Raw genomic sequence first — 27,064 nt, forward strand, 5'->3', positions numbered from 1 at the left:
TTAAAGTTTGCTAAGAGTAAGAGGTATGCTAGATTGTAGTCAAATAATATGAAATTGAAGGGTAATAAAAAGACAGAGATTAAAATTAGTATCGATAGTGATAAAATAAAATTGATCTACGGATGATTTTATATTCATAAAATTTGAGAAAAGATTATATTTTAAAAATTATGATGTAAGCAATACCAACATTAATTCAAAAATTAAAATTAATTTTAGTAATTATTGAAATTACAAAAAATGAGGGGGGGGGGGGGGGGGGGGGAAGATTATTATTTTTTCCATATGATTCATCTAAATAAAGGAAACAATTTAGATTTTTTAAGAAAAATATATAATTCTTTTCTAATTGATAAGTGTATTTTTTAAAAATTAATTATCTCTTCATTGTTCTCAATTATTAAAAAATAAGTATTCTAGAAAACAAATGAAGTTGTTTTATTAAAAAACATCGATTTGAATTCTAGAATCTTCTAGGCGACTTAATTATTCCTTATGTCAAATTACAATATGATTATTTCTTTAGTGAATAAAATAAGTTGTATTTTAGGTAGCTTGAAGACAACCTAAATTAATCACAATTTTTAACAATGAGTTCCACAGGTAAGAAATAATTTATCTATCTTAATTTAACTATTGATATTCAATTAGTTTGGTCGATTGATTAATTTTCTTACGAACTAAATTCAAAATTTATAAAATTTTTAATTTTTCTCTAATTATCACAACTGTTATTCTAGAAGATACCTTTCACACGGTATAACAAGAATATTTATTCCCTAGTTAGCTATTTTCACAACTTTTCATATGTGATTAATGACCTAAATTTAAACATGATGAATATTGACTCTATCTTTAATGATGCTAATTGAGCTTAAAAGAGGATATTAACTTGATCTTTTTCCTTTTTTTTTTTTTGCAAAATAAATGCAATAAATATGTGTTTAATAATTAATTAAATGATAGTTCACTTATCAATAATTATTTTGTATTCTATCTTCTTCAAATTTCACCAATTATATTAATATACATTGTCTTCATATTATATATATATTTATATATATATATATAATAATAATAATAGGAGTAGTAGTTTTTAATTATTATTTTTTATAGGTAACTTGACTTTAAATTATTTAGACCTTTCTAAAAAGTGATTTTATGGCCATCACAAAATCAACTTTTATAACCAATCGATATGGTGCAGTTGATAGACTGTTTCTCTCTTACCGACTTTTGGAGTTGAGTTTTAGAAATAGAAAAGTCATTGCTAGAAAATACTTTCTTTCAAATAAGATCATATACGACATAAATTTAAATTAATCTAATTTTATATGAGATACGAGTATAAGCTATCGAATTTTTAAAAAAAAAAAGACAGCTTCTCATATACATCACTTTCTTATACAACTAAAAATTCTGAATTCACCTTTCTTTTTCTGCAATCATCCCTTCTCTCCACTCTCTCTCTCTACACACACATCAACAAACGTGTAATAAGACCATTACATTACATTTTTTACATAACAAGAAGCCCCAAATTTATGTGTCTTTGATGATACACTTGGCAACTGTTTGATACAGTTGCAGAATTCCTGGTTTACAGGTGTTGGATCCTCTCAATACTCAACACCTTTTTCAACAAAAACCAGCCAAAAGGAGGAGGAGGAGGAGGAGGAGAGGGTATAGAAAAAGAATACGATAAACTCAAGAATCAAAACCCCCAAAAAGTATTCTTTGGTTATTTCTTTTGATAGTTTGTCAAAATTGGATTTTGGGTAAAAAAATCCAATCTTTATAATACCCAAGTTTTGGTTTTTGTGTTTGCACTGTTTGAGATTTGGGATCAAAGTGAATTTGATCAAAGTTTTGTAGTGTAGTAGTTGAAAGAGGAGATTGGTGGAAGAGTTGAACCCACCCTTTTTTTTTGGTGTTGCTTTTTGTGGGGTTAAGGCACTGTTTGGTGTTCTGCTGAAGAGAGAGACAATAGATTTTGGTGTTTTGTGTATGTGGGAATTTGGTAATTGGTTTTGAGATTCTTTTGATTGGAGAAAGATTGGATTTTGAGTGGTTAAAGGGTGGTAGAAGAATTGAACTAAAGGTTTTTTTTTCTGCTTTCTTGGGGTTAAGGCACTGTTTGGTGTTCTGCTAACGAGAGAGACAAGAGATTTTGGTGTTTTGTGTATACGGGGATTTGGTAAATGGTTTTGAGGGTCTTTTGATTGGAGAAAGATTGGATTTTGAGTGGTTAAAGGGGGTGGTGAGAGGTTTATAGAATTAGAATAAAATGGTGAGTGGTACTTTGTTTCATTATAGGAAGAGCTCATGGCCACCTGAGGAGTACATAACTAAAGCAACTTTGCAATTGGTAAGTTGTTGTCTTGATTGTTGTTATCTTACTACTTGAGTTCTGTTATTTTGTTTGTAATGAACTAAGTTTTGTTGTTTTATGCCATGGGGAAAATATATGGGACCAGTTGAATATGATTGTTGAATATTTGCTGACTTTCAAAAGCAAAAAGTCATACTTAAGAACAACAATAACGACATACCTGGTATGATCCCACAAATGAGGTCCGGAGATGGTATAGTGTACGCAGATTTTACCTCTATCTCAGAGAAGATAGAGAGGTTGTTTTCGATAGACCTTGGCTCAAAGAAAATGTTGTTAAGGATGTTTGAAGTTGTAATGAGCTGAATCATTTTTTCTTTCTAATGTCTTGATGTTGGCCCTGCAACTCTGCAAGCATAACTCCATTTTTCTCTCGTTTAGTTTCTGTTGTTTTTCAGAAGTTAGTGTTTTTTTTTTGGGTAGTTGTGGTGTCCACAAAGGATTGGAGAGGGGGAAGAAATCATCTAGTGCTTTTTGCCTCCACTGGGATATTTCACTTTTGTGATGTTCAATTCTTTTATAGTTTGTGATCTCTCTTGTATTTTGCTTGCTGCAGTTTGATTTTGATAGTGCTGCACCACCATCTCAAGCTTGGAGAAGGAAACTAAACAGCCGTGCTAGCAAGTTGAAAGAATTTAGTATCACATTCACAGAGGCAATAAAAATGGTAAGCAAGTCTTTGTTAGGCTTTTTAGCACCATTGTCAGATTGGAAAATTCTCCTCGATTTTGACTTGTTGCTTTGTCTTGTAATCTTTGTTTATTTTTTCATTTTTTAGGTTCGGCTTGGTATACGTCTATGGTCATATGTAAGGGAAGAAGCGTCCTATGGAAGGGTAACTTTCTCAATCTCATCTGATTTATGGTAACCACAAGAATATTTTTATGCTTAGAACTAGTTTTGTAAGTTAAGGGCTTTAAGCAAGGTCTTACCATTCTCTTACATGTGCAGAGAGCTCCAATTGATCCCTTTACGCGAGAACGCTGCAAACCATCAGCATCTCAAGGTGTTCCACTTGGAGGGATGGGGTAAGTGTATACGGGTCGTTTGGTAGTTGGTTAAGAGCTCAATTATTCATGTATTAAATCTTGCATAAGTAGTACTATGTTTGGTAGTATTCTTTTGCTATGTATAAAATTCAACACTCCTAATACAATGTTTGGTTTGTAATTTAGAAACCCGCATAACTAATACATGAATAAGTTATAAGGGAGTCTATGCATTATTTTTTGCAGGATAGAAGATGAAATAACTAATACATGAATGCATAACTGAATCCTGCATAAAATAATACATAGTTTTTTTTTTTGAAACTGGTAAGTTTGTATTCCCTCTAACTGATCTCTGTATTACTAACTAATACCTGCATAACGCTAACCAACTACCAAACGTCGTATAGACTAGTGAACAACTGCTCTTCTGCCATATTGGAATTCTTTTTATTGATCTGATGAGGTATCTAACCTATAACATCACAGGAGCGGCAGCATATCCAGAGGCTTTAGAGGCGAGTTTAAGCACTTTCAAATTCTTCCTGGAACATGTGAGACTTCTCCAATCATGTCCAATCAGTTCTCAGTAATGCTCATTCCTTCAACTCTATATTCTTTCAGTAAATATCTTTATTTGGATAATTTGATGCTGTTTTATGCTTTTTTCAAATGAGGAGCAATGAGTGTGAGCTCACGATGTGTGAGCTACAGTCATGCCACTTTTATCTTTTTCTTTTCATAGTAAACAATCAGAAACTCTGGATCTAAAATGAAGCATACTTATCATGCAACAAAAAATGTCATTTCTTCATAGGCTCTTTACATATGTATATCATGTTTTAGCCCTTGGGAATTGGTTCAATAGCAAAGTTACAAACATGGGATATGCAGTAGGCGTACTCCATTAGCTCAATGCCGGTAGAACCAAATCTTGTATTGAAGTGGAGAACGGTAGAGGGATGGAGCCATCATACACCATGTCTCAATTTTTAAAACAACATATTTCTTGGTTACAGGAAAAAAATATATAGTGTTTTGTGATCATTCTTTTGAAAGGATTTTTTTAACTCTTTTCATGAGTAGTCTTGAAAGTTAGTGTTAATACTCCCCTTCACCAAAATAACTTACTTCATTAGAAAAATCAGCCAAGAAAAGAGAATAAATGGGTTATCTAATGATAATAATTAAACAAGAAAGAGTCAGAAATGCCCTTAACATATTAGAAATGACTTTTAAAAGGCGTCCTTCCATCTATTGGATCCCACTTACCATTAACTTTAGTTTTAGGATTAAAAATGCCCGTCCTTAAACGGAATTAGGACATGCCATTGGTGGGTCTTTGAATTAACCAACTGACGTTAGTTTTCCGTTGCGGATTTGTGAGTTGGGTTGAGCCAATCCAGTTGGTTTTATAGAATGGGTATATGCATTTGATTGAGTTAACAGTTTTGTATCACGATAAGCTGTCAAGCATATAGTTATAACAAGGCTTGTGATTTGTTGCTTGGGAATACTGTTCTTGTGTTGAATGTGTGACTAAAGCAATTAAATTATCGTGATTCCTTGTCTTGGATATATGATGGTAATGCTCAGTTTATCATGATTCTTCTTTAATAATGCAGATTTTCATATCCCGGGATGGAGGAAACAAAAAGTATGCATCCGTTTTATCTCCAGGAGAACATGAAGGGCTAGGGTAAGGAACTAAGTTTCTGAAGAGTAATTTCAATTTCATGCCAACTGATAGTAGATTTCTTCTTTCATTATTATTATTATAAATTATTTATTTTTTTGGGGTGGAGGTGGGATGGGGTGGGGTGGAGTGGGGATGTTCCTTAACATCCATCTTCCTTCCATTTCTGATATATTTTCTTCATTTCTTGCATACATTAGCCACATCAGTAGATCCTTGGAATAAAAAAATAAAAAATGAATCTCCTGTCGAAATAAGAGAAAGTTCAATAGCTGATGGACAACCAACTTGCTGAAATTTGTCTCAAAAGAGCGAAAAAAAGAAAGAAAAAAGTCCCTTTGATGCCATCCTGTTACTACTCTTCATACACAACTTATTCAAAAATAACTGGCGGTATGCTTATGTTGAGTTCCAGCGGCTTTTGTGTTAATGCGTACAGGAGGTCTACTGTGTTGAAATGAGGTGTGAATTGATTTGTTTATGATGAAGTAAATGAGCTTCCTCTTGTTAAAATCATTTCAACACACCTCGACTTGATACCTGAATTCTATTTACATAAGAGAATAGAAAAAGAGGAGAAGGTAAAAAGTGAAGATTCTCATGTCTGTATTGTCCATCTTACAGGAAGGCTAGTGATCATGGTATATCATCATGGGGCTGGAATCTGAGTGGACAGCATTCTACATATCATGCACTCTTTCCTCGGGCTTGGACAGTATATGATGGCATGTACTTATTATCTGAAGTATTAATTTATCTTATATGTTGACTTGAGTTTCTATAGATGTCATTTAGATTTTTCTTTCATATTCAGGTGAACCAGATCCAGAACTGAAAGTTTCTTGTCGTCAAATATCACCGTTCATCCCACATGACTACAGCGAGAGCAGTCTTCCTACATCAGTTTTTGTTTACACTGTATGCATACTTGTTCTGCTATATGACCTTTCAAATTCTGCTTCTCGTTCTCTTAAACAATGTGATACTTTGATCTAATAAAGTAACTGTCATTTAATGAATTCATAACACAAATGTCATGACTTCCCTTTTCCCGGTAATATAATTCATACATCTATTGCATCATCTCAAATTGAAACACAATTGTAGTGCTAAATTCAACTTTGCAGCACGAGCTATCATCTATGAAGATCTTGTATTGTGGTGGAACCAGAAGTCATGTGAACGATTCACACAGATTTTCATTAAAAAATATGGTTCATGTGTATCAATATTTTTCTAAGTGCTGTTTTCACTTTTCATTTTTCAATGCTCAGATTTATAAAATCCATAATCATTATTTGTGTCTTCTTTATTCACCAGTTACTGTTTCTCTTTGCAAGAGAGTCAATTATGTTATTTAAGGAAAAGTGAACATATTTGTTCCTGTTTCTGGACATTTTTAGAATCCATAAAATTTAACATGCAGACATGCTCAACTCAATGCATAAAGTCGGAAGTCAATTGGAAATCAATGAAGTGATATTACCTAATATGATCAGCATTAAGCTCGATCCGAGGGACTTGATTAACGGCTCCTCTTGTGTGCTTATTAGCATCTTTTCTTTTGTCTCTTTGGCAGTTGGTGAACACTGGGAAGGAAAGAGCACAAGTTAGCCTTCTTTTTACATGGACGGTTAGTGGCTCCGCCCTTCTGATTGTTGCTATTGTGTCCCCTTTAGTAAAAGACTATGGAATTATTCAATATTCAGTCACAATAATTTGTTTTGTACAGAATTCAATTGGTGGTGTCTCACACCTATCAGGAGATCACGTGAACGAACCATTTATGTGAGTGTTAATCATTTAATCTCAATTATCTTCCATATACTTGTGGGTTTGCAATTGATTTCTAACTCTTCTTTATCTTCCTTTTGACAGAGGTGAAGATGGAGTCTCTGGCGTACTCCTACATCACAAGCAAGTCATCAAACCTTATTAGCTAGATATGACGGTTGGTTTGCAGATGTTCCTCGGTATTTTCAGTTTTGTAGTTGGTGAAAGTCGAGGAAAGGCTGTGACTGGATAAGTGAAAAAGAAAATTGTGTATCTGTAGAGGTCAACAGTTATAAACAACTTCCAGAGAGACACTAAATATGTCTTCCCTCTTGAATACTTACGTTTAGAGTAGTCAAGCAAACAAATAATCTAGCATTACATTGGAGAATATGTTCCATAGCACAGTCAAAGTATCTTTATATATCTGGGCTCTTAAGTCTTCAGTCTTTACTGTTCCCTTCTCTAGAACTGAATAGCTGCTGTTAAAACAGCAAGGAACAGACCTTAATCTTTTAGTCATTATAGTATAATCATCCATTATTTTTCTTTTTATGTACAAACTTTTGACGATTAGAAAATGTTATTAGTTTTGGATTAAACTATTTTCCTCTCACCATACGACATACGAGGGACTTCAAAGATTTCTCATTTGAACACTTTTAACGAGGCAGTCATCCACTGTGAGGCTTGAAGAACGTGACTTGAGCTACAAGCGGCAAGTGGATGTCTGTGTACAGTTTTATCAATAAATCCGTACCAGACTGAACTTTGAGTAGAGCAAAAGGTTAAAAGGACAAGCTTATATTTTCCTTCTGATTTTTGCAAGCTACTGCTTGAATTGCATATTATTGTACTAGTGTCATTTTCTGCCTTTCTACTTTTGACGTTCGGGAGTTGCTTTTAGATTGGGAGAAGACTAGATTTAAAATTCTAACATGTATTAACTGCTAGTAACAGTTATTGACCTTTCTTTGGAGCGTCCTTCTTGGGATAATGACATCCATGGTCACTACAAAAGGAAAATGTCTTTTATTCCATCATCATGGTTGAGGTTTTATTTTCTCTTTTGTGGACCCATATCTATGATTTGAAATTTTGAGTGTCATGCTGACAGATATGTTGTTGGCTGGACTACAGGACAAAAGAAAATCCTCCTGTTACTTTCGCTGTAGCTGCGTGCGAAACTCAGAATGTCAGTGTAACTGTTTTACCCTGTTTCGGCCTGACTGAGGGAAGCTGTGTAACAGCAAAGGATATGTGGGGTAAAATGGTGCAGGTAATTGCTTAAACTATGTACTGATAGTTAAGACTTTCTGGTGCATTATTTAACCTTGAATTGATGGTCCATTATCGTCCTTACTTTTTATCCGTCTGGAGACAAGTCCTGCATCAGTCCATATGGGGTAAAATTTCTGAAGCAGGAGTTCTGTTTGGGCATTAATACAATGTTCTCATGGCTACCTTATCTTTTTTTAAGGATGGGCACTTTGATCGAGAGAGCTTCAGCAAAGGACCAAGCATGCCATCATCACCTGGGGAGACACATTGTGCTGCTGTTTCTGCATCTGCATGGGTTGAACCACATGGAAAATGTACCGTGGCATTCTCTGTTGCTTGGTCATCTCCTCAAGTTAAATTCATGAAAGGAATGTCATACTATAGGTAAGATCTCATGCATGGGTTACTCTTTTTGGATGTTGGATGTACATTCGATTGTGGTCCCATATTGTTAAAATTTAGGTTCTTTGCGACTAATGCAATTTTACCTTTTGTCTAAGAACTTGATCATAAATGTGGTCAGTACAATGTTTACCTGTCACCTTATCCTAAAAAATGTAACAACATAAGGAGGTAAATAGGCAACAAGTAAAAAATCTCCATCCTCATTATATCAGGAGTTTGTCATATTTTAGAGTCAAGTTTGTCAAGCTATATAGTCAAATTTGTCAAGGTATTAAGTTTTCCTCGAAGTCCTATCTGTTAGAGGATGCTCGTCTTATTCTTTTTCTTTCTTTTATTTGTCTTCTCTTGGGTGTGGGGGTTTGCTACAGGCGGTACACAAGGTTTTATGGAACATCAGAAAGGGCTGCTGTAGATTTGGTTCATCATTCATTGACAAGTGAGTGTCTCCTGTTCTGCTTAGATTCCTGTTTGTTTTCTTAGTTGTACTTACTAATTGTTGGCATTACTATTCTTTTTCATTGATCAGATTATAAGTTATGGGAAGAAGAAATTGAGAAATGGCAAAATCCTATCCTTAATGATGATAAGCTACCGGAATGGTAAGTATTGATAGAGTTTTGCAATTGTGGTAATAGCATTATGCTTTTTTGTGTTAGTTATCATTATGAGCATGAGAATAATTTGAGAAAGGAAGGTTGACATAAAGTTAACACATACAACTTTTTGCAGTAAGATCTGTACGACTTACCAACACTTCCTACATCCAATTACGTATTGTGTTTACTACCAAGATTTTGTCACACAATATGTATCTACTTCTTCCTCTGTGTGTTCCTTCTTGTGGAAGGTTCAACTTCCCACATATCAGCTGTCCATGAAACAATTATATTGTGCGTAATTAAAGTCGTCCAACAACATTTTATGATTCACATATAAACTACAAAAGAGCATATTATGGTGACCATAATGTTAGTATTTGCTATTGATACATGCCATTTGTATGGTCAGACATGGAATGGGACAGATGAAGCATATTGAGGGAGAACCGATGCCTTTTTTTTTTCCTGAATGTGAAATGGACATATGATAACGATTTTGAATGTAGTTACTTTTTCCTCTTGGCATCCCATGCAGACTAACCGAAAGATAGGGCTCAACGGAAGAAAAAAAATGTAGGCAATACCAATTAGTTGAGAATATGTTTTAGTCATGTTAGTACATTTACTTCAAGTCCCAAGCTTATTAGGACTTCTTTAGCCTTTAGTATATAGGACATCTTCTAGTACTTCTTATTTTATTTGTATATTAGTGGCCTCAGATGAGTTTAAATGGAGAAACATTATTAGTGAGGATTTGTATAGCCGACACCTACTAGCTTGGCAGCGTAGTTGTTGTTCTCTTTCTTTTGTACTGTTCTTTCACTCTTTCTTCTAGCTGTTGGCTGCTTGTTTGTTTTTGGGCTATTCATGTCGCTGTTTTGCTTTGAACATTTTTGGGAGTTGTAGCTGAACATTTCTGTTGTATATGCTCTATTCACACAGCGGTCAAAATATGTATGTCTGATGCGAGTGTTGAGGTGTTACAACTCTGATATTTACAGGTACAAGTTTACGCTGTTCAACGAGCTGTATTTTCTGGTGGCTGGTGGGACAGTTTGGATTGGTATTCATCTTTTCATTCATTCTACACTTGCTATTGTCTTAAATTCTTGAATGAATCCTGAATTGTAAGTGCTATATTGAACCTTTCATTTTGCCACTTGAAACACCTATTGGATCCGAATGGATGATTGGGGTGTGATTCCTATCCAACACAGTTGATTAGAAGTTCTTGCGGGTTGAGGGAAGACATCTGATTGCTTCTGCTGTTCTCTTTTGTTATTCTGTTGAACCCCGAATGATATTATTCTATAAGTCTGCAGCATCATACTAAGTAGTTTGTGGGGCTTCAGGTGGAGTGGCGATGCGGTCCGAGTCTCTCAGAGTCTTACTTTCAGAGAGGATAAGGAATAATGATGTTAGAGATGTTTGTTCTTTCATGGATAATCGGTAGTTGTATCATAGCAGTTGACAGAATTTTGTGACATCTTCTTAGTCTCCTGTAAATGTTTTTTTGCTGTGTACTTCAATCCCTTCTCATAATGGGGTAACTGAAGTCTTAAGGATATACTTCGTTAAGTTAAAGTTTGCATGTTTACCTTGAGTAGAAAGTCCCCACAGCAGGTCTCTCTCTCTCTCTCTCTCTCTCTCTCTCTCTCAACTCTAGTCTGGCATATGCTGTCCTTAAAATGTCACAATGTTATTGTACTCAGCTGAATTCAGATATCTTGATAAAAGCTCTACCTGTGAGAGAGTTGGGTTTTATCAGTCATCTGTTGACCGACGTACTACCTGTTCAACATGTTGCTCTAGGAACAAAGAGTGGCTCGTTGTTCTTTTTAAATTCTTTAAATCATTGTGGTTGATTTTTCCTTTACTCTCACTTTTGTAGACTCTGGTGTTCCTTCTTCAGACTCAGTTAGTACCAGAACAGCGGGACCGGAAGTAACTAAAGTTAAATCTATTAAAAATGGTGTACAAGTGGAGCAGACTGCATGTAATGGTTATGGGGAAGACAACCAGTTGTCAAGTCCTGATAAGTTATCAGGGTCAAGTACTGACGGTGATGATGTGGGTAGGTTTCTATACTTGGAAGGCGTAGAATATGTCATGTGGTGTACATATGATGTGCACTTCTATGCCTCGTTTGCACTTCTTGCTTTATTTCCTAAAATTGAGCTCAGCATTCAGCGGGAATTTGCCAAAGCTGTCTTATGTGAAGATGGGAGAAAAGTGAAGTTTCTGGCAGAGGGTAATTGGGGAATACGGAAGCCCAGGGGGGCTATTCCTCATGATCTTGGAATGCATGATCCTTGGCACGAAATGAATGCCTATAACATACATGATACTAGTAAATGGAAGGACCTCAATCCAAAATTTGTGCTTCAGGTCTATAGGGACTTCGCTGCAACTGGAGATTTTTCCTTTGCTACAGAGGTCTGGCCTTCTGTATGCGCTGCAATGGAGTATATGGATCAGTTTGATCATGACAATGATTGTCTAATTGAAAATGATGGTTTCCCTGATCAAACATATGATACATGGACGGTTCATGGAATAAGTGCATACTGTGGTGGTTTATGGCTTGCTGCTCTTCAAGCTGCAGCTGCGATGGCCATGCACGTGGGCGACTATGCCTTTGCAGAAAAATACAAAGGCAAATTGATAAAAGCCAAGACAGTATACGAGGAAAAATTGTGGAACGGCTCATATTTTAACTATGACAGTGGTTCTAGTAGTAACAGTAAGTCAATCCAGGCTGATCAGCTAGCTGGTCAGTGGTATATGGCGTCTTCTGGCTTGCCTGATCTCTTTGATGGTGTAAAGATCAAGAGTGCTCTTCAAAAGATTTACGACTTCAATGTCATGAAAGTTCGTGGAGGCAGAATTGGTGCAGTAAATGGAATGCATCCAAATGGAAAGGTGGATGATACTTGCATGCAATCCCGTGAGATATGGACTGGTGTCACATATGGTGTGGCTGCCACCATGCTTCATGCTGGTATGGAGGAACAGGCATTCACTACAGCTGAAGGTATATTCACCGCAGGCTGGTCAGAGGATGGATACGGGTACGTCACTTATCATTTTTCCCTTGCATCATTTAGTGAACTTTGCTTTATAAATAGCTGGACGATATACAAGTAAAAATTTGGCAACTCCCTGAAAACAATCACGTTTGGTAAGATCCCTGTTTATCAACATGACAGCAGACTTGAACACCTAAATGTTTGAAGCATATGAGACACTGCTTCAAGAAGTGATTTTAAGTACTGTACATAATTTGCTTAAAGTGTAGCTAGAGCCTAGAGGACACACGGATAATTAGAAAGTTATCATATAAAACATATTTCATGATTTGGTAATGCATACCATGTTATTCTTGATATAGAACAGTATAATTTTCTTTTATGTATCCATAACATATCAAGTAATTTGTTACATAAACAGAAAAAACTATGTTGCATTGTATCCGATTTTGTGGAAATTACCGACACGATGAATATACCCTACTCCACCCTTCTAGTGCATGCACAGAGTTAGTCATTCAATGGAAAGATGTTCAAATCTCGGATACCTCTCCAACAAATTATATGGAGTGTGCCGTACCAAAAGTGCTTTCTTTAATTGATAGCATTGTATATTGAATCCAGCATCTGTCCACCACTGTCCCTTGAAGTCCAATAAAAAAATAGAGAGACCAAGAAGAGCAGAGACCATAAAATACAGGGGACTAGAAATGGAGCATACGCTTAAGAATTGAGTAGCAGCAAGCATTACCAAACAAGAAGTAAATACAAGAGAGCAGAGTTAGTAGAGCCCACAGGATTTGGGTTCAGTGGTGAGGAAGAAACGTAGGTGTGTAGGTAGAGCATCACGAGTTCGAAACATGCTCGGTGACTGAAGCCTGATATACAGGTGGGTGTGAGTAAAAGTGCGGGCCTATACGGCCTTGAGTTTCAAACCTGTTGGCCTACTGGATTGAGGCATCTAACTTGCAGGGTATTTCTTTTTAGGAAAGGGAGCAACATTAACTGAGCAGTATACATAAGTAAAGAAAGCTAGGCAGGAAATCTGACTTGTATATGCCCATTCTTCTTCTAGATCAATATTCGCATCAAATGACTTATTGTTGTTTTAGATTTAGAATTGAAGTTCCCTTATTTATTTCTTGCAATTGCTATAGCCCAACTTTATATACTAAGTAATGTTTTGCTTCCTGCATTTCTTTGTTGATGAATTGTTGGCCCTTCCATAAAAGACTTGAAAAGTTTAAAAACAAATAGGGACACGATCAATTGGTGTAGCACTGGACTCGCAGCATTTGGACACCCACATAATTCCTACATCCTGTTCATCCTATGAAGAGCACCATCATTTTCGACGCGTCTTTATTAGTCAAATAAAAGTGTGTCCCCCATGAATGGTGGAACTGTTATGTTGAAGATAGCAGTAGAATTTGTCTCCTTGGGTTTCTTCTGTGTCTTTATCTTTCCGTTTATCATGCAGATACTCATTTCAAACACCAGAAGGTTGGACCACTGATGGACATTTTCGATCTCTGATATATATGAGGCCTCTCTCAATTTGGGGCATGCAATGGGCGTTATCGATGCCTAAGACAATCCTTGATGCCCCTCAGGTCAATATAATGGACAGAATTCAAGTGAACCCCCACACACCTCAGGAGACAGGTGTCCGGAAAATAGTCAAAAAAGCAAAATGTTGTTTTAACAATTCTATCTTCAGCTGTTCTTGCTAAGAGCCAGTTCAGTTCATAGGTTTTAACCTTTTGTAGAAATTCATTCCTTTCTTCTGCGTCTAGGGGGGACAGCGAAAAATCGCTGCCTGGCTAATCCTTTAACACCAAAGGGCAATAAAGAGATCTGCAGTACTCAACTTGATAGAGATATAATGACGAAAGCTGGTATGAGAATTTGGTTCTTCATCGATGAGTTTCAACATCGTAACGTTATGTGTATATTACAAGATCCATGTAATATCTCGGTGCATTGCTATATAGGTGAAACTAAGTTCTTTATAATTTTGAGCTGAGACGGGTTTAAACGGAGCGGAGTCGACTTGCTTCGGGTATGCTATTAATATGGAACAAATGAAATATTTTCTGTTCATAGAGCACAATTTTGTTCTAATGAGTTCTCTGATTGTAGATAACAGACTTGCATACTTTTGAATGAATTTTCACATCATTTTTGTATTTGATACAACACTTATCCAACCGTGAAATTTCACTAAATGGGGTCTGGAGAGGATGAAGTATACGCAGATCAACATTTTTGAAAGACTCTTGGTCGAAGAAAATAATGAAGAAAGAACTGTTGGTACGAAAAGTAATGTAGAGCTTACAAATTTGAAATAATATTTGTAGCAAAATAGTGTGATAATCGAAATATAATATATTGTTACGATAGATAGCAAGACAAGACAACACTATTGTTTTCTTTCTCTCAAAAAATGTACAAATTAGTGGTATGAAAAGAGGAGTCGTGATGATATCATTTGCATCCGTATCGCTCTTCGTGGGTAGATTTCGCATCCAATCAAGTCTTTGACCAGATTACCAGTGGATGCTACAGTCGCTATCACTTTGGCTGCTGGATAGGTGTCTTTGTTAGGGGTGTGCAAAAACCGATTTAACCAATAAACCGAATCGAAAAAAACACTATTGGTTTATTGATATTGGGTTATTGGGCTATGGTTTTTAAACGGTTTTGCAAATTTTTTTATTGGGTTATTGGTTCGGTTTCCGATTTTATAATTTTTGTTAATGGTTAAACCGAAAACCCAATAAGACTATACTAAATTTACTAGTCTTATTGTTAATGGTTAAACGATTGTTACTTTCACACTTTTTCTTTTGAATGTGTCTAGTGTCTAAACTTGCAAGAAAAATGATTATTACTTTCATGCCAAATGCTGGAAAAATCATATGGTTTATTTGAAAATTTTCTTATCGTGTATATAATATATATGAGTATTTTCTTATTGGTTAAACCGAAAATCGAACTGTTAAGTACCATAAACCGATAAGAAATATGTTATTGGTTTGGTTATCGGTTTGAAGTATTTACAAACCAAAAACCGATAAACCAAACCAATAACACCTAAAATCGAACCGAACTGACCGATGCGCACCCCTAGTCTTCGCGGGGTGATTGAAAAAGAAAGGAATATTTCATTCTTTTACTACCTTCCATTCCACTATTTTGATCGAATTAATTGCTCTTCCGAATCATCTCATATTATGCGCAGAATAGATTTGATTGTCTATTTGGCAAATTTAGTAATGGTCTGTAACGATTTTGATAGTTGCGCCTAGTAAATGATGTTTGATTGATTTTTCTAATTATAAATATTATTATAAAATCGGAACTTACTATTAGGTTCTTTTTCATGATTTTCTTTGTTTATTATTGAGTTTGACGCACTTGAATCGAAGATCAACTTCTCTGCTTTTATGAGGTCATGATAATGTATGCATACACCCTATCATTCTCGAACTACGTCCCTTTCATTAGGTAGGGCAAATGACCATATTTATTGCAAAGTAGCAATCAAAATCAAACATTAAAACTTCTTCCTTTTAGAAAAAAAACAAACAAATTATTAGTTATGGTCCCCCTTCACCATTATCAATACTCCATAGTTTTATGATTGGTTAGTCCAACAATTATGAAAATGAATTTGGTCTTATTGTTGCTTTACATTAATTTTGGACCCCTCCAAAAAATAGGTTATTTGTCTTAAAACTATTTTCATTATATTATATTATATAGTCCATAAAGATTATTTATTTAGCTAATACATATGAACCTTCCTATCTTCTCTATTCTTTTTTGTTTCTTTCTATTTTATATTAGTATGACATGTTATAGATTCAACACAAGACAACTTTTATATGCATCAAACATGACGAACGGGAGATCGTCATATCATACCATCTTTTTTAATGGAAGGCCTTTTAAAATAATATAACAATAACATACTCGATAAAATTTCACAGTGTAATATAAAAAAAAATGTATTCCAACCTTGCACCCTACCTATAGTATATTAAATATAAAGTTAAGACTTGACTAATTTCATGGAATATCTATTGTGTTCCACCAGCAACATATATATAATTGTATTCATCAAGACTAAGACAAATGAGAAGAATGTACCTAATATTTGTTGTCTACGAAATACATCGAAATTATTTCAAATATTTTGAGTTTTTGTTTTTAAACTATTATGTAGGAAACTCGGGAACTTACATACATGATAATTAAAATATAAAATTCAAAAAAATCGAAATACTTTTCTATTTTCTTGACTAGTCACTCAAAAAAAAAAAAAAAAAACCGGAACTTGGGTTATTCCTGAGATGAACCGGTGGGTGCCGGTTCATTTTTGGTTTTATAAAACCGGGTTCTCATTTCTACACTAAATATATAGGAGCACTTGCAGTTAATTCTCCGTTGTCTACTCCGGCGATAGTCTACCGGCGGCGAGTGGAAGTTGTCTCTCTCACTATATCTACTGGTAATTTTATATTTTCAGCTTACTATGAAACTTTTTGAGGTTTTAATTTGAAAATCGTCGAACTATTTATTGAGGTTTACAGCCTTTAGTTGATTTTAAACCTGGAATTGATACTAATATTGAGCTTTGGGATTTTGATTTCGATCCGGCACCGGTGTGCTGTCGGTTGTTTTGATAGGTCATCGTGAAACCGGAGTTTTATTCATTTTGCGTGATTATATTTGATTTTGGGGCTGCTGCAAGAGAATTTATTTATGTTTTATTTAATAGTATTGTTATTGTGTGGAAATAAGCTGTATTCACTGATAGAGACCAAAATAAACTTTTTTTCTTTGACTAAGATTGTTTTAATAATATTTTTGAGAAAGATATGTTATTAATTTAACTATTTATTTTCAGTCAAAAATCAACCATAGTTATGTATGAACACTAAGGCATACACATCTCTCCATTGACCCACTCAAAAATCTTCATTTAGTTTTTTATAAACACTTTGTGCTATTCAGAAGTTTTCCAGACCAACTATCTCCTTAAGTTGAAAAGTGTTAACTTTGCTGAAAACTGTTTGCTTCAAACTCACTAAGGTATTCTAATATGTTAATCTTTCTATAGTTTGTTGCTAAGAATCTTGGTGTGATATAAGAACTAAAGGGTGGCAGAAAAGTATAAACAGATTTAGTATTGTTTTAAGGTGTTATTTTCTTGAGTAATTTACAGACGAGTTGCTTCCTTATCATTTTATAGGCATCTTTAATTTAATGGGTCGTTTCAAATATTGAGTTTTTTCAACTCCTTGTTTTGAAATGCTATGATAAACTTCTTTTGGTAGTTCCCATGTACTTATCACAAGAGTTCTCTTGTTTCCCCTTCTTCTTTCTGTTCATTTCTTTCCTGCTAAACTGTATATGAAAGTGGTGGTGATTTTCCTTTATGGGTGTTGTGCATACAGACTTGTAATCATGGCAAGGAAGATGCTAATTGATGGAGAGTTGAGCAAACCTGGTGAAGAAGAAGCGCACTATGACTTTGATTTATTTGTAATAGGTGCTGGAAGTGGTGGGGTTCGAGCTAGTCGGTTTTCAGCCCAATATGGAGCTAAGGTATATAGTACTTCTGCAATTTGTTTATGATTCAAATTATTTCAATTTAATGTGTCCCGCTGTTAGTTCGAAGCAATGGACTGGAGTTCTTGGGATCTTTCTGTTCAACTGTAGCTTTAAGGTCGCTTGAAAGGGATAAATTTCCATTAGTTTTGTTGATGGATATGACAAGTGAGATATGCAGCAAAGCTAGTAAAAGTTTGTTCCTGCTTTCATTTATTGGTCTTAGCGTCTTTGTGATTACATGAAGAGTGAATTTCCATTCACGTTGTTGAACAACATTGACAAGCTGGATAAGTACTGATGCCAAAATGTCTTGTCCTCTTATTTGTTGGTTGAGTTGGTCTCTTCTAGAATGGTTAGACTGGATAGTTAGTGTCCATTTTGTAAGTCATGATTATTCTATCCAGGTGGTATTTTAAGCTTTTCTTTGCGGAACTCATTTTAACAGAGCTTTAAAACTAGAATGATCTAGTCATGGACAGGTAGATGGTGAAACCATTATAATCAAATATTGATAAATATAGGATATAGCATCTTTAGAATCTTATTACATTCTGATGGCTTTATGTCCTGAGTACCATTAACTGAAGCAACATGCTTGGTTACAAATTTTGAGGTTTTTGTTTTCTCTCTTTCTCAATGGTTGCATTTCCTGCTGGGATATGTCATCACATTATGATGAAACATGTTTCTGTTGTTCCGTGACTTGTTCTTATCACTCTTATTTACTTATCTTCTATTAATCCTTGAATAAGAACCCATTCAATTTTCCTTTACACAATAATTTTATATTGATTTTGAAGGTTGCAATCTGTGAGCTTCCATTTGATCCTATCGGCTCTGAAGTTAGTGGGGGAGTTGGTGGAACGTGAGTTCATATTACTTCTCTTACAACCTTTTCAGTTGCAGACTAATTTAATGTTTATGGTTTCACTTGTGTTGGTTTATGACTACAATTGAAAATGGACTCTCTTGAAGTCCCATAACTTGTCAATAATAAAGATTGCTCTTCATTTAAAAACATATCATGTGGTAGAAACATTTTTGTATGTGCTTATACTATTTCAGTTTTATGCATATTAGATGACAGGAGCTCAATGTAAATCCTGTTTTTACAGGTGTGTTCTTCGTGGTTGTGTTCCTAAAAAGATTTTGGTGTATGGAGCAGCCTATGGGCCAGAATTGGAGGTGAAACTTTGCACCTACGAGATATTTTTGCTTACAGAACTATCTATTTCTATTGTTCCGCCATTACCTTAGTTTGAGAACACAACAGTAAAGTGTAATGGATACAAGTTATTTGGTCCTCTGATGCTTCTGGGTGACCTGCAGGATGCAAGGAATTATGGATGGGAAGTGAATGAGAAAGTCAATTTCAACTGGAAGAAGCTTTTGCATAAGAAGGTAGTTCAAACTTCTTTTAGAAATATAATTTTGTATGAGAGGGACTGAGCTGCCGCCGCCGCCAACATACCCAGTATATTCCCACAATTGGGGTCTGGGGAGGGTGGGTGTATGCAGACCTTACCGTTACCTTTAAACTGAGCCAGTACTCATCTAAGAATTCTATTCTATGACTTGTCATTTCTCTGAGGATGTACAATGGAAATAATTGTGGAGAGTTTGATCTCATATAGACAAGAAATTTTAAAAGTTCATTTTGATTGAAGCATCAACATCTTATGGAAAATGAAACACAGAGTATGATAGCTTTGATATGGTATTCACTGTCGGGCCTAATCTGTGGACACCCTCTCAAACTAATATATTCTACATGCAGAAACAGAAATGTCCACCTTTTCACTAGCCCCTGTGTTTTTCCTTTGAGTGACAATTTAAATTCGAAGAGACAAATTTTGCTAATGTTGTGTTTCAAACTTGCAGACTGAGGAGATTGTACGGTTAAATGGGATCTATAAGAGGCTACTTTCAAATGCAGGAGTTAAACTCTTTGAAGGTGAGGGAAGGGTGGTAGGTCCAAATGAAGTTGAGTTAATTCAACTGGATGGCACCAAGATAAGCTATTCGGCAAAGCACATTCTAATTGCAACTGGTAGTAGGGCTCATCGTCCAGACATTCCAGGACAGGTGAATCAGATTCAGCTAAAATTTCATAATTATTGCGACATGGTTAAATGGAGCTTAAATTTCGGTGGTTCTGCTTCCTGTCATGTTCATTACATCAATAAGAACTTGAATCTAGAATGTGTGTGGGATAACTTTTGTTGGATGTTTAACAATGTGATTGATGATCATCTTGTCCCCTTCCTGGGCACCTTTCTCCCTCGTTTCTCTTCCATTTGTTTCCTTTAGAAAGAGCCAATAGTTTCTCTTATATCTTTTCTCTTTGCTGATTGCATAATCTTGTTCCCTTCTTTTCCTTTGGTTTTCTTGTTGCGTCTCATTTTCTCTTCTCTATGTCGTTTACCTTTTTCTTTCTTAATTGTGTACCTTATGTTGTGCAAATAGGAGCTAGCCATAACTTCAGATGAAGCCTTGAGCTTGGAAGAGTTACCAAAGCGTGCTGTGATACTTGGTGGAGGGTATGTGCATATCCATATCTTCGTTTTCTTGAGTTCGTTTACACTGATGAATTAGGATGTGAACTAGTTTTTTTTACTACAGGTATATTGCTGTTGAGTTTGCTTCTATATGGCGAGGAATGGGTTCAACAGTGGATCTATGTTTCAGAAAGGAACTCCCACTGAGGTGAAAATGTGTCTTGTTATACATCATCTTTATTCTATTTTTCTAAAGAGGGGAAGTGGTTTCTTGTCGAAGTGAGACACTACAATTCACCGAAAATCGAGTAAAGAAGGTCTATTTTCCCAAGTAGTTAGTCAGTCAGACCAACTATTCTCTTCTCAAAGGAATAGAGAGTCTTTTCAGTAGTCTCCACTGCTGCAGTCGCTGCTCTAGAGTTGTGTAAATCAAAATTTAAAAGAGAGTTCTATTCTAGTGCTAGTGGTTATAAGTTTGTGACACCTCATGCGATGTTATAATATTACCAATTGAAATTGCAGAGGTTTTGATGATGAAATGCGAGCTGTAGTTGCAAGAAATCTAGAAGGCAGAGGAATCACTATGCATCCTTGCACGACATTGACTAAGGTACTTTATTTCCCATAGCTGTGTGGAGGCTGAACACTTGTTTTTTAGGTGTAGTTCCACAGAGGGAATTATTAATTTTTTTCCCCATTTACCTAAGGTTTTGGTCATCACCAATTACTGTTTGATATGACTGGAATCATTAAAAGAGAAATTAAATCATCTTCTTTATCCAGTTTGAAAGGGACTGGGGAGAATATGGTTTGGTTTGATTGGTTATTCTGCAATTTATCTTCAAATGGCACTACCTATCCTCTAGCTACACCCCTACCCTAAAGGAAAAAGTTGGTGTTGTCTATCCTCCTATGTTATGTTCTTCTACTCCTTTTACCCGAAGAAAACATAGTCTTACCATTGATCATCTTTGCTATGCCTATATTGCATATTTCGAGTAATTGCATCTACATATTTGCTACTTCTAACTGCAATTTAATATCTCAGCTTGAAAAAACAGAAGGTGGCATCAAAGTGCACACAGACCATGGTGAAGTGATATTGGCAGATGTTGTGCTCGTTGCAACTGGTAATTTTACATTATGTATATAGTCAATACTCAATAGAGAAACTGAAGTCAGGTTACTAAGTCTACTGGGTTGGGCAATTTATTTATTTTTGGCTGTCCAAGTATCTTCTCCTTAATTCTCATGAGTTAAACTTGCAGTCCAATACAACTGGAAGTTCCTCCTATTCTTCTCTCTATTGCCAATGTAGTGAACCATTTTCTAATTACTTGAGTGCTTTTGTGTCTCTTAACCAGCAACGCCCTTTCCCCCTCTTTTTTTTGAAATTCCCTATCTTTGTTTGAGTGGTCTTAAGAAGCTCAATACTATGTATTGCAGGTCGTCTCCCTAACACAAAAAGGTTGAATCTGGATGCTGTTGGTGTCGAGCTTGACAACATGAAAGCAGTGAAGGTTAGTAACAAGTGCTTTATCCTTTTATATGAGTTTCTTGATTTATCTTATTCATGAAAATTTTGGAGATGATGATTGTTGGTGCATTGTGGGTTTTCTTAGATGTGGCCCGCATCTTCTTTACAAATGTGATGCTGTATTGAGCTATAAATTTGAATGTGAATTTCCTTTTTGAAAATTTTAATGACGTAAGGTCATCTATTGAATGTATTATGATGAATGAGATCCGTTGAGGCAGTTGCAGGACTTTAGAGTTAACTGAATATAAAAATGTGAAGTGTCTAGTGTGGGTGGTTTATTAAGCTGGGTTACTTTAGATCTTGTATGTTAATATGCATCCCCTTCAGCCCGTCTGGCAGTCTACCACACACATTGAAGAGTCTAAAACAAAGGGAAAAGTTGCATTATGAGTCCTCAAATGCTCTTCCTTTTTTTCCAGTATATGAAATTCTAACTGTTGGCTTTCAATGCTAGTCAGTATGCATGGTTTATGTGGTTTCTTAATTTCTTGCTTCTAAATTGTTCTAATATTCAGTAATGCTACCAATTTCAAAAAAAATAAAATTGTTCTAATATTCAGTACTAACTTAAGTTAATGACAAATGCTTTTTCTTTTTGTTATCAAGAGCAATTATTTTCTATTCTCATTAAGGCTGTGGAATTTTTTTCAGTATCCAATCTGTATACTAAAAGAGACCTTACAGAAAAGAGAAAGGGAGTCGAGAACTTGCCCATAATGTGTTTTTTTTAGCAAATAACACCCAAACATCTAACAGGAATATTGTGGGTGCACCAAAAATTTACTAGAAATAGAAGGCATGCCCTCATCTATTCAAATCATTTTTCACACTTTTGAAGGCTCTCCTATTCCTTTCTCTCCAAGATACCTAAAGAGTTAATGGAGCTACATGCCTACATCCATGCTTTGCATCTTTTTTCTTTTGAGGGGTCAGTTGAACACCATATTCTTGACTAATTGCCCACTATATTTTGGTAGACTCAAGAGTGTCCACCCCAATGATTACCAACTTCAAAGTGTAGCAAAAAGTAATTGACGTCTTCAGCACGTTTTCACATGTATAAGAATGCACCCCCACCACTTCCAACCAAGTGAAAAAACATACCTTCCTTGGAGCTCTGTATAACTGTACTTGTTAAAATTGCGTAAATAATCAAACATCAATCGACCTATTATCCTTAGATCAGGAATACTCAGATAAGGAGGATATGATTTCGTTAATTTTCTTACTAGCATCAGCGTAATAAACATGCTTATGTGTCATTTTGTATTTAATATTGCCTTTTATTGATAACCTTGTTTAGCAAATTGCTGTAATTCCAAGCAACGTAAAGATTTTTCATGATGTTGTCTTGAGAGAGACCTCCCTAATGTTTGTTTCAGGTGGATGAGTACTCTCGCACCAATATACCCAGCATTTGGGCCATTGGTGATGTCACCAATCGAATGAATCTTACTCCTGTTGCTTTGATGGAAGGAACCTGTTTTGCGGTAACTTCTTCTTATGCTTGTTTACTGCCAATAGAATTATTTATTTGTCCTTAACTTGGATTGCTGGATTCACTATGGTTGCTTTTGTTGTCATCTCCTGAAAGATAATTGCCTACTTATGTTGTGCTTCATGTCTGCAGAAAACTGTTTTCGGTGGAAAGCCTACCAAGCCTGACTACTCACATATCCCATGTGCTGTGTTCTGGTACGTCTTTGATATACCTTCTTGATTGCTTATTTTCTTGTTATTGTGACCTATTTGTAACGCTTCATCCCAAATAGCTTGTCCTAGTCCTTAACGAACTGTAGGTCAGTTCCTAAATGTCATCCTTTATTAGTATAGTTTGAAACTAGTGGAATCAATTTGAGAAAGATCTCCCAATATATAGTTGTTTGGAGTTACCAAGTCTCTTTTAGGAAGTACAATTTTTACAACTGTCAATAAAGAGCTGACTTCTAGTGGAGAAAACATGACAACAAAGAAATTGATTACTTGAATTCTATCTCATAAGACAGCTGATGGAACCATTCTCCAGAGAAATTGGGACTTTTTGAGTTCAATCTCATAGAAAAGCCGATGTCATCATTTTGTGAAGTTTTTTAGGACAGCAGCAGAAGCGGGTACTTCTCGGAAATCAATTATGTTTAGACTGTCACACATTGGCTGAGGGAATAGCAGGTAGTTTTACAGATGATTTTGGAGAATACTCACTTCCTGAGCTAGTTTTGGGGGTTGAGTTAGGCCTAAGGTCCATTTTCTTGCTATCATAACTATATCAGATCAATCCCTGTTGTGTTTCCCAATGTTGGACCTCAAGTTATGTTATCCACATCCTAGATATCCAGTACAAAGCATTGATGGTGTTGGAGTGTCCCACTTGGATTGAGGATATGAACTGTCGTCTGGGGGTTGAGTTAGGCCTAAGGTCCATTTTCTTGCTATCATAACAATATCAGACCAATCCCTGTTGTGTTTCCCAATGCTGGACCCCAAGTTATGTTATCCACATCCTAGATATCCAGTACAAAGCATTGATGGTGTTGAAGTGTCCCACGTGGATCGAGTATATGAACTGTAGTCTCTTTATATCTTGGACGGTCCTTAACTCTTGAATTAGCTTTTGGAGTTGAGTTGGACCCAAGTTGATGTCAATTGATGAAAACTAGACAATGAAGTTGACGATTTTATGAAGTGTGGGGGTGAATTGCTTAAGTGATACCAAATTATCTAGAGAAGCAAATTGTCAATAAAAACCATTAGTGGCAGTTACTTTAGCTCAGTAGTGTGGATGGGTGCTTTTTTCTTTATCAGTTCTCATTTTCTTATCAAACTTCTGAAATTAATTGCTTTGATGTTGTGAAGTAAGCCCATACCTGGTAGAAAGTATTTCTTTGAGGTTAATCACATGATTAATATCTTGTTTGAAATTTTTGGTTGAAATGAATAACACGTAAATTATTTTTGCTGGACAGCATCCCGCCTCTCTCTGTTGTGGGGTTCAGCGAAGAACAGGCCACAGAGCAAGTAAATGGAGAAGTTTCAGTTTACACATCATCATTCAATCCAATGAAGAACACTATTTCTGGGTACCAACCAAATTACTTTTTGATTTGTTGTCAGTAGGTTGCCCCTAAATGTGTACCCAATAGTACAGCTAATTCTTCTTTACCTGGCTCGTAAATCAATTCACTGGCCCTCTATGATTCTTGTGTGTGCACGTAAGCTTAAGCTACAATGGAGGGGAGATTCTTCTTTTCTCTATCTTTTTATTTGTTCAAAATGTTTCCAATATCAGCATATTTGATGAGTACTGGATATTTGATGATTACTGATTTCTTGTATGTAGCATTCCTGTGATTGAACGACTGCGGTGTTTAATCTTGGAGTCATGTTATGTATTGATTCTTGAGCAGTTTTTCGTATTTACGAATTGATCACACCAATAAAAAGTAGAATTGTGGCAACTAATTCACAACATTCATACTGTAACAGACGAACAGAGAAGTCAGTAATGAAGCTTCTTGTTGATGCCCAGACGGATAAAGTTTTAGGGGCATCCATGTGCGGTCCAGATGCACCTGAAATCATGCAGGCATGTATTTTCTGCTTTAGCGCTGTGTATAATTTGCTTGTACACTTGCCTTTTCTATGTTTGTGTTAATTTTAACCTTTTATATTGCCTCTTCATGAGTGCTATAATGAGATTCTCAACTGTGAATAATTTGAGTATTATGCCATGTAGTTGGTGCATCTGAGTCTTAATGGCAGATTATGACTGCTCCAACTAATTTTCAGCATCTTTGAGGGTGGCATCCTTTTTGTTGCATAATAATGTTTAACAGCCTCCATCATTAAGCGTCTCTCAAGCAATGTCTCTCCTGAAATCCAATTTCCATTTTAAGTTTCATTATTCACACGTCTTTACTGAATGCCTTATTTCAATTTTGGACATTGTGTATCACTGCCTTTGTCATCTTTGTAGTCAATTTCATTTTATATGCATTTCGTGTAAGACTTCATTCTCCTCCGCATCCTTCTTGTCCCATAGGTATGATAATCCTCACCCTTGAAACCCCCCTACTCAGGAGTCCCAACAATGGTTTTCCCAACTTTGCTTCCTGACACCAACCTCTAGAACCTCATGGTTACAGGTGGTAGGCCCTTAATATTAGATTATCCCTCACTTGACATCATTCTTCCCTGCATTTTTACTTCCCAGCACGCACAATTTTAGCTATGCTTAGCTACCCTTCCTCCAGTTATTGTCCCCCAAAAGGGAACATAAAATCTCCAGCGTTTTTTCTCCCCAAATTTAATTTGAGTAAACAAAATAATGAATCGAGTAACAATAATAATGTCTTCTTCCTGGATGACAGATTAGCTTTAAAATTTTCATTCTTAGTGCCCCTCGTGAATTTCTTCCTTCTACCATCATTCTAAGGTTTCTACATCATGATCATGATTGATAAAATTTCTTCGTTCCTCCAACACAGGGCATTGCCGTTGCACTTAAGTGTGGAGCAACCAAGGAGCAGTTTGACAGTACAGTAAGTCTTACGTTACTTTTACAATTTCTTCCTAAAATGCCAAGTACTAAGAGAATTGCAGTAAGACGAAACAGAGTGAATACTTGATTTCATAGATTCCGTCCACGGATAAATTTGGGATATGCTTTTGTGAATAGTATTTGTTACATTTTCCAAAAAAAAAAAGAAAGAAAGAAAACCTACTCCATAGAATGATTACCCTATAGGCTGAATCCTCAACTCCTCATCACTAAAGAATGGTGACATAGAAGATCTTATAGTGAGTTGATTCTTGTTTTTGGTTTTCTGCTTTCTCTAACCAAGATATATGTATATATATCGTATTTCATTTATTTTCCTTATTTATTACCCCAGGTGGGAATACATCCTTCTGCCGCAGAAGAGTTTGTGACCATGCGTTCAGAGTCGAGGCGCATTTCTTCGAACAAACCAAAGACAAACCTCTGAGGAACCAAAGATGTGAAAAAACTATACTACCACATTAAAAAAAGGGTGATTTCATGAGGAAAAAAAGAACACCTACATTCAGTATTTACAACCCCTCTTCATAGTATTAGCTACATGGTGCGATTTGTTTTTGTGGTTTTGGTACGGACCAACAGGGAAATGTTGGCAATAGTAATATCTGCATGTTGAATAAAAAGTAGCTTGGGTCGTTTGATAATTGTGCTAGCAGCAAGCTTCAAGCAGTGATTTAGTTTT

The 27,064-nt window shown here is 35.7% G+C and overlaps 2 protein-coding genes across 2 annotated transcripts; both read left to right on the plus strand.

The window, feature by feature from the left end:
- The first annotated feature begins 1,693 nt into the window (after positions 1-1,693).
- On the plus strand, positions 1,694-14,353 carry LOC125808730 (uncharacterized). Its single transcript, XM_049488386.1, has 18 exons — positions 1,694-2,368; positions 2,949-3,059; positions 3,171-3,227; positions 3,344-3,420; positions 3,871-3,970; positions 5,007-5,080; positions 5,702-5,802; positions 5,892-5,995; positions 6,657-6,710; positions 6,810-6,865; positions 6,956-6,994; positions 7,991-8,129; positions 8,331-8,515; positions 8,905-8,972; positions 9,063-9,135; positions 10,137-10,198; positions 11,027-12,206; positions 13,645-14,353. Exons 1-18 carry the CDS (start codon positions 2,288-2,290, stop codon positions 13,895-13,897), a joined length of 2,814 nt encoding a protein of 937 aa, XP_049344343.1. The 5' UTR covers positions 1,694-2,287; the 3' UTR covers positions 13,898-14,353.
- Positions 14,354-16,549: 2,196 nt separating this feature from the next.
- Positions 16,550-26,950, plus strand: LOC125808740 (glutathione reductase, chloroplastic). Its single transcript, XM_049488400.1, has 17 exons — positions 16,550-16,680; positions 17,630-17,780; positions 18,587-18,651; positions 18,902-18,971; positions 19,116-19,187; positions 19,668-19,871; positions 20,253-20,326; positions 20,409-20,492; positions 20,807-20,894; positions 21,333-21,414; positions 21,731-21,804; positions 23,207-23,314; positions 23,455-23,519; positions 24,788-24,901; positions 25,308-25,407; positions 26,309-26,362; positions 26,717-26,950. Exons 2-17 carry the CDS (start codon positions 17,640-17,642, stop codon positions 26,807-26,809), a joined length of 1,488 nt encoding a protein of 495 aa, XP_049344357.1. The 5' UTR covers positions 16,550-16,680; positions 17,630-17,639; the 3' UTR covers positions 26,810-26,950.
- The last annotated feature ends 114 nt before the right edge of the window (positions 26,951-27,064 follow it).

This window comes from Solanum verrucosum, unplaced genomic scaffold (genome assembly GCF_900185275.1).
Source record: "Solanum verrucosum unplaced genomic scaffold, falcon-dt-bn FXZP01000218.1, whole genome shotgun sequence".
NCBI classification, from domain to species: domain Eukaryota; kingdom Viridiplantae; phylum Streptophyta; class Magnoliopsida; order Solanales; family Solanaceae; genus Solanum; species Solanum verrucosum.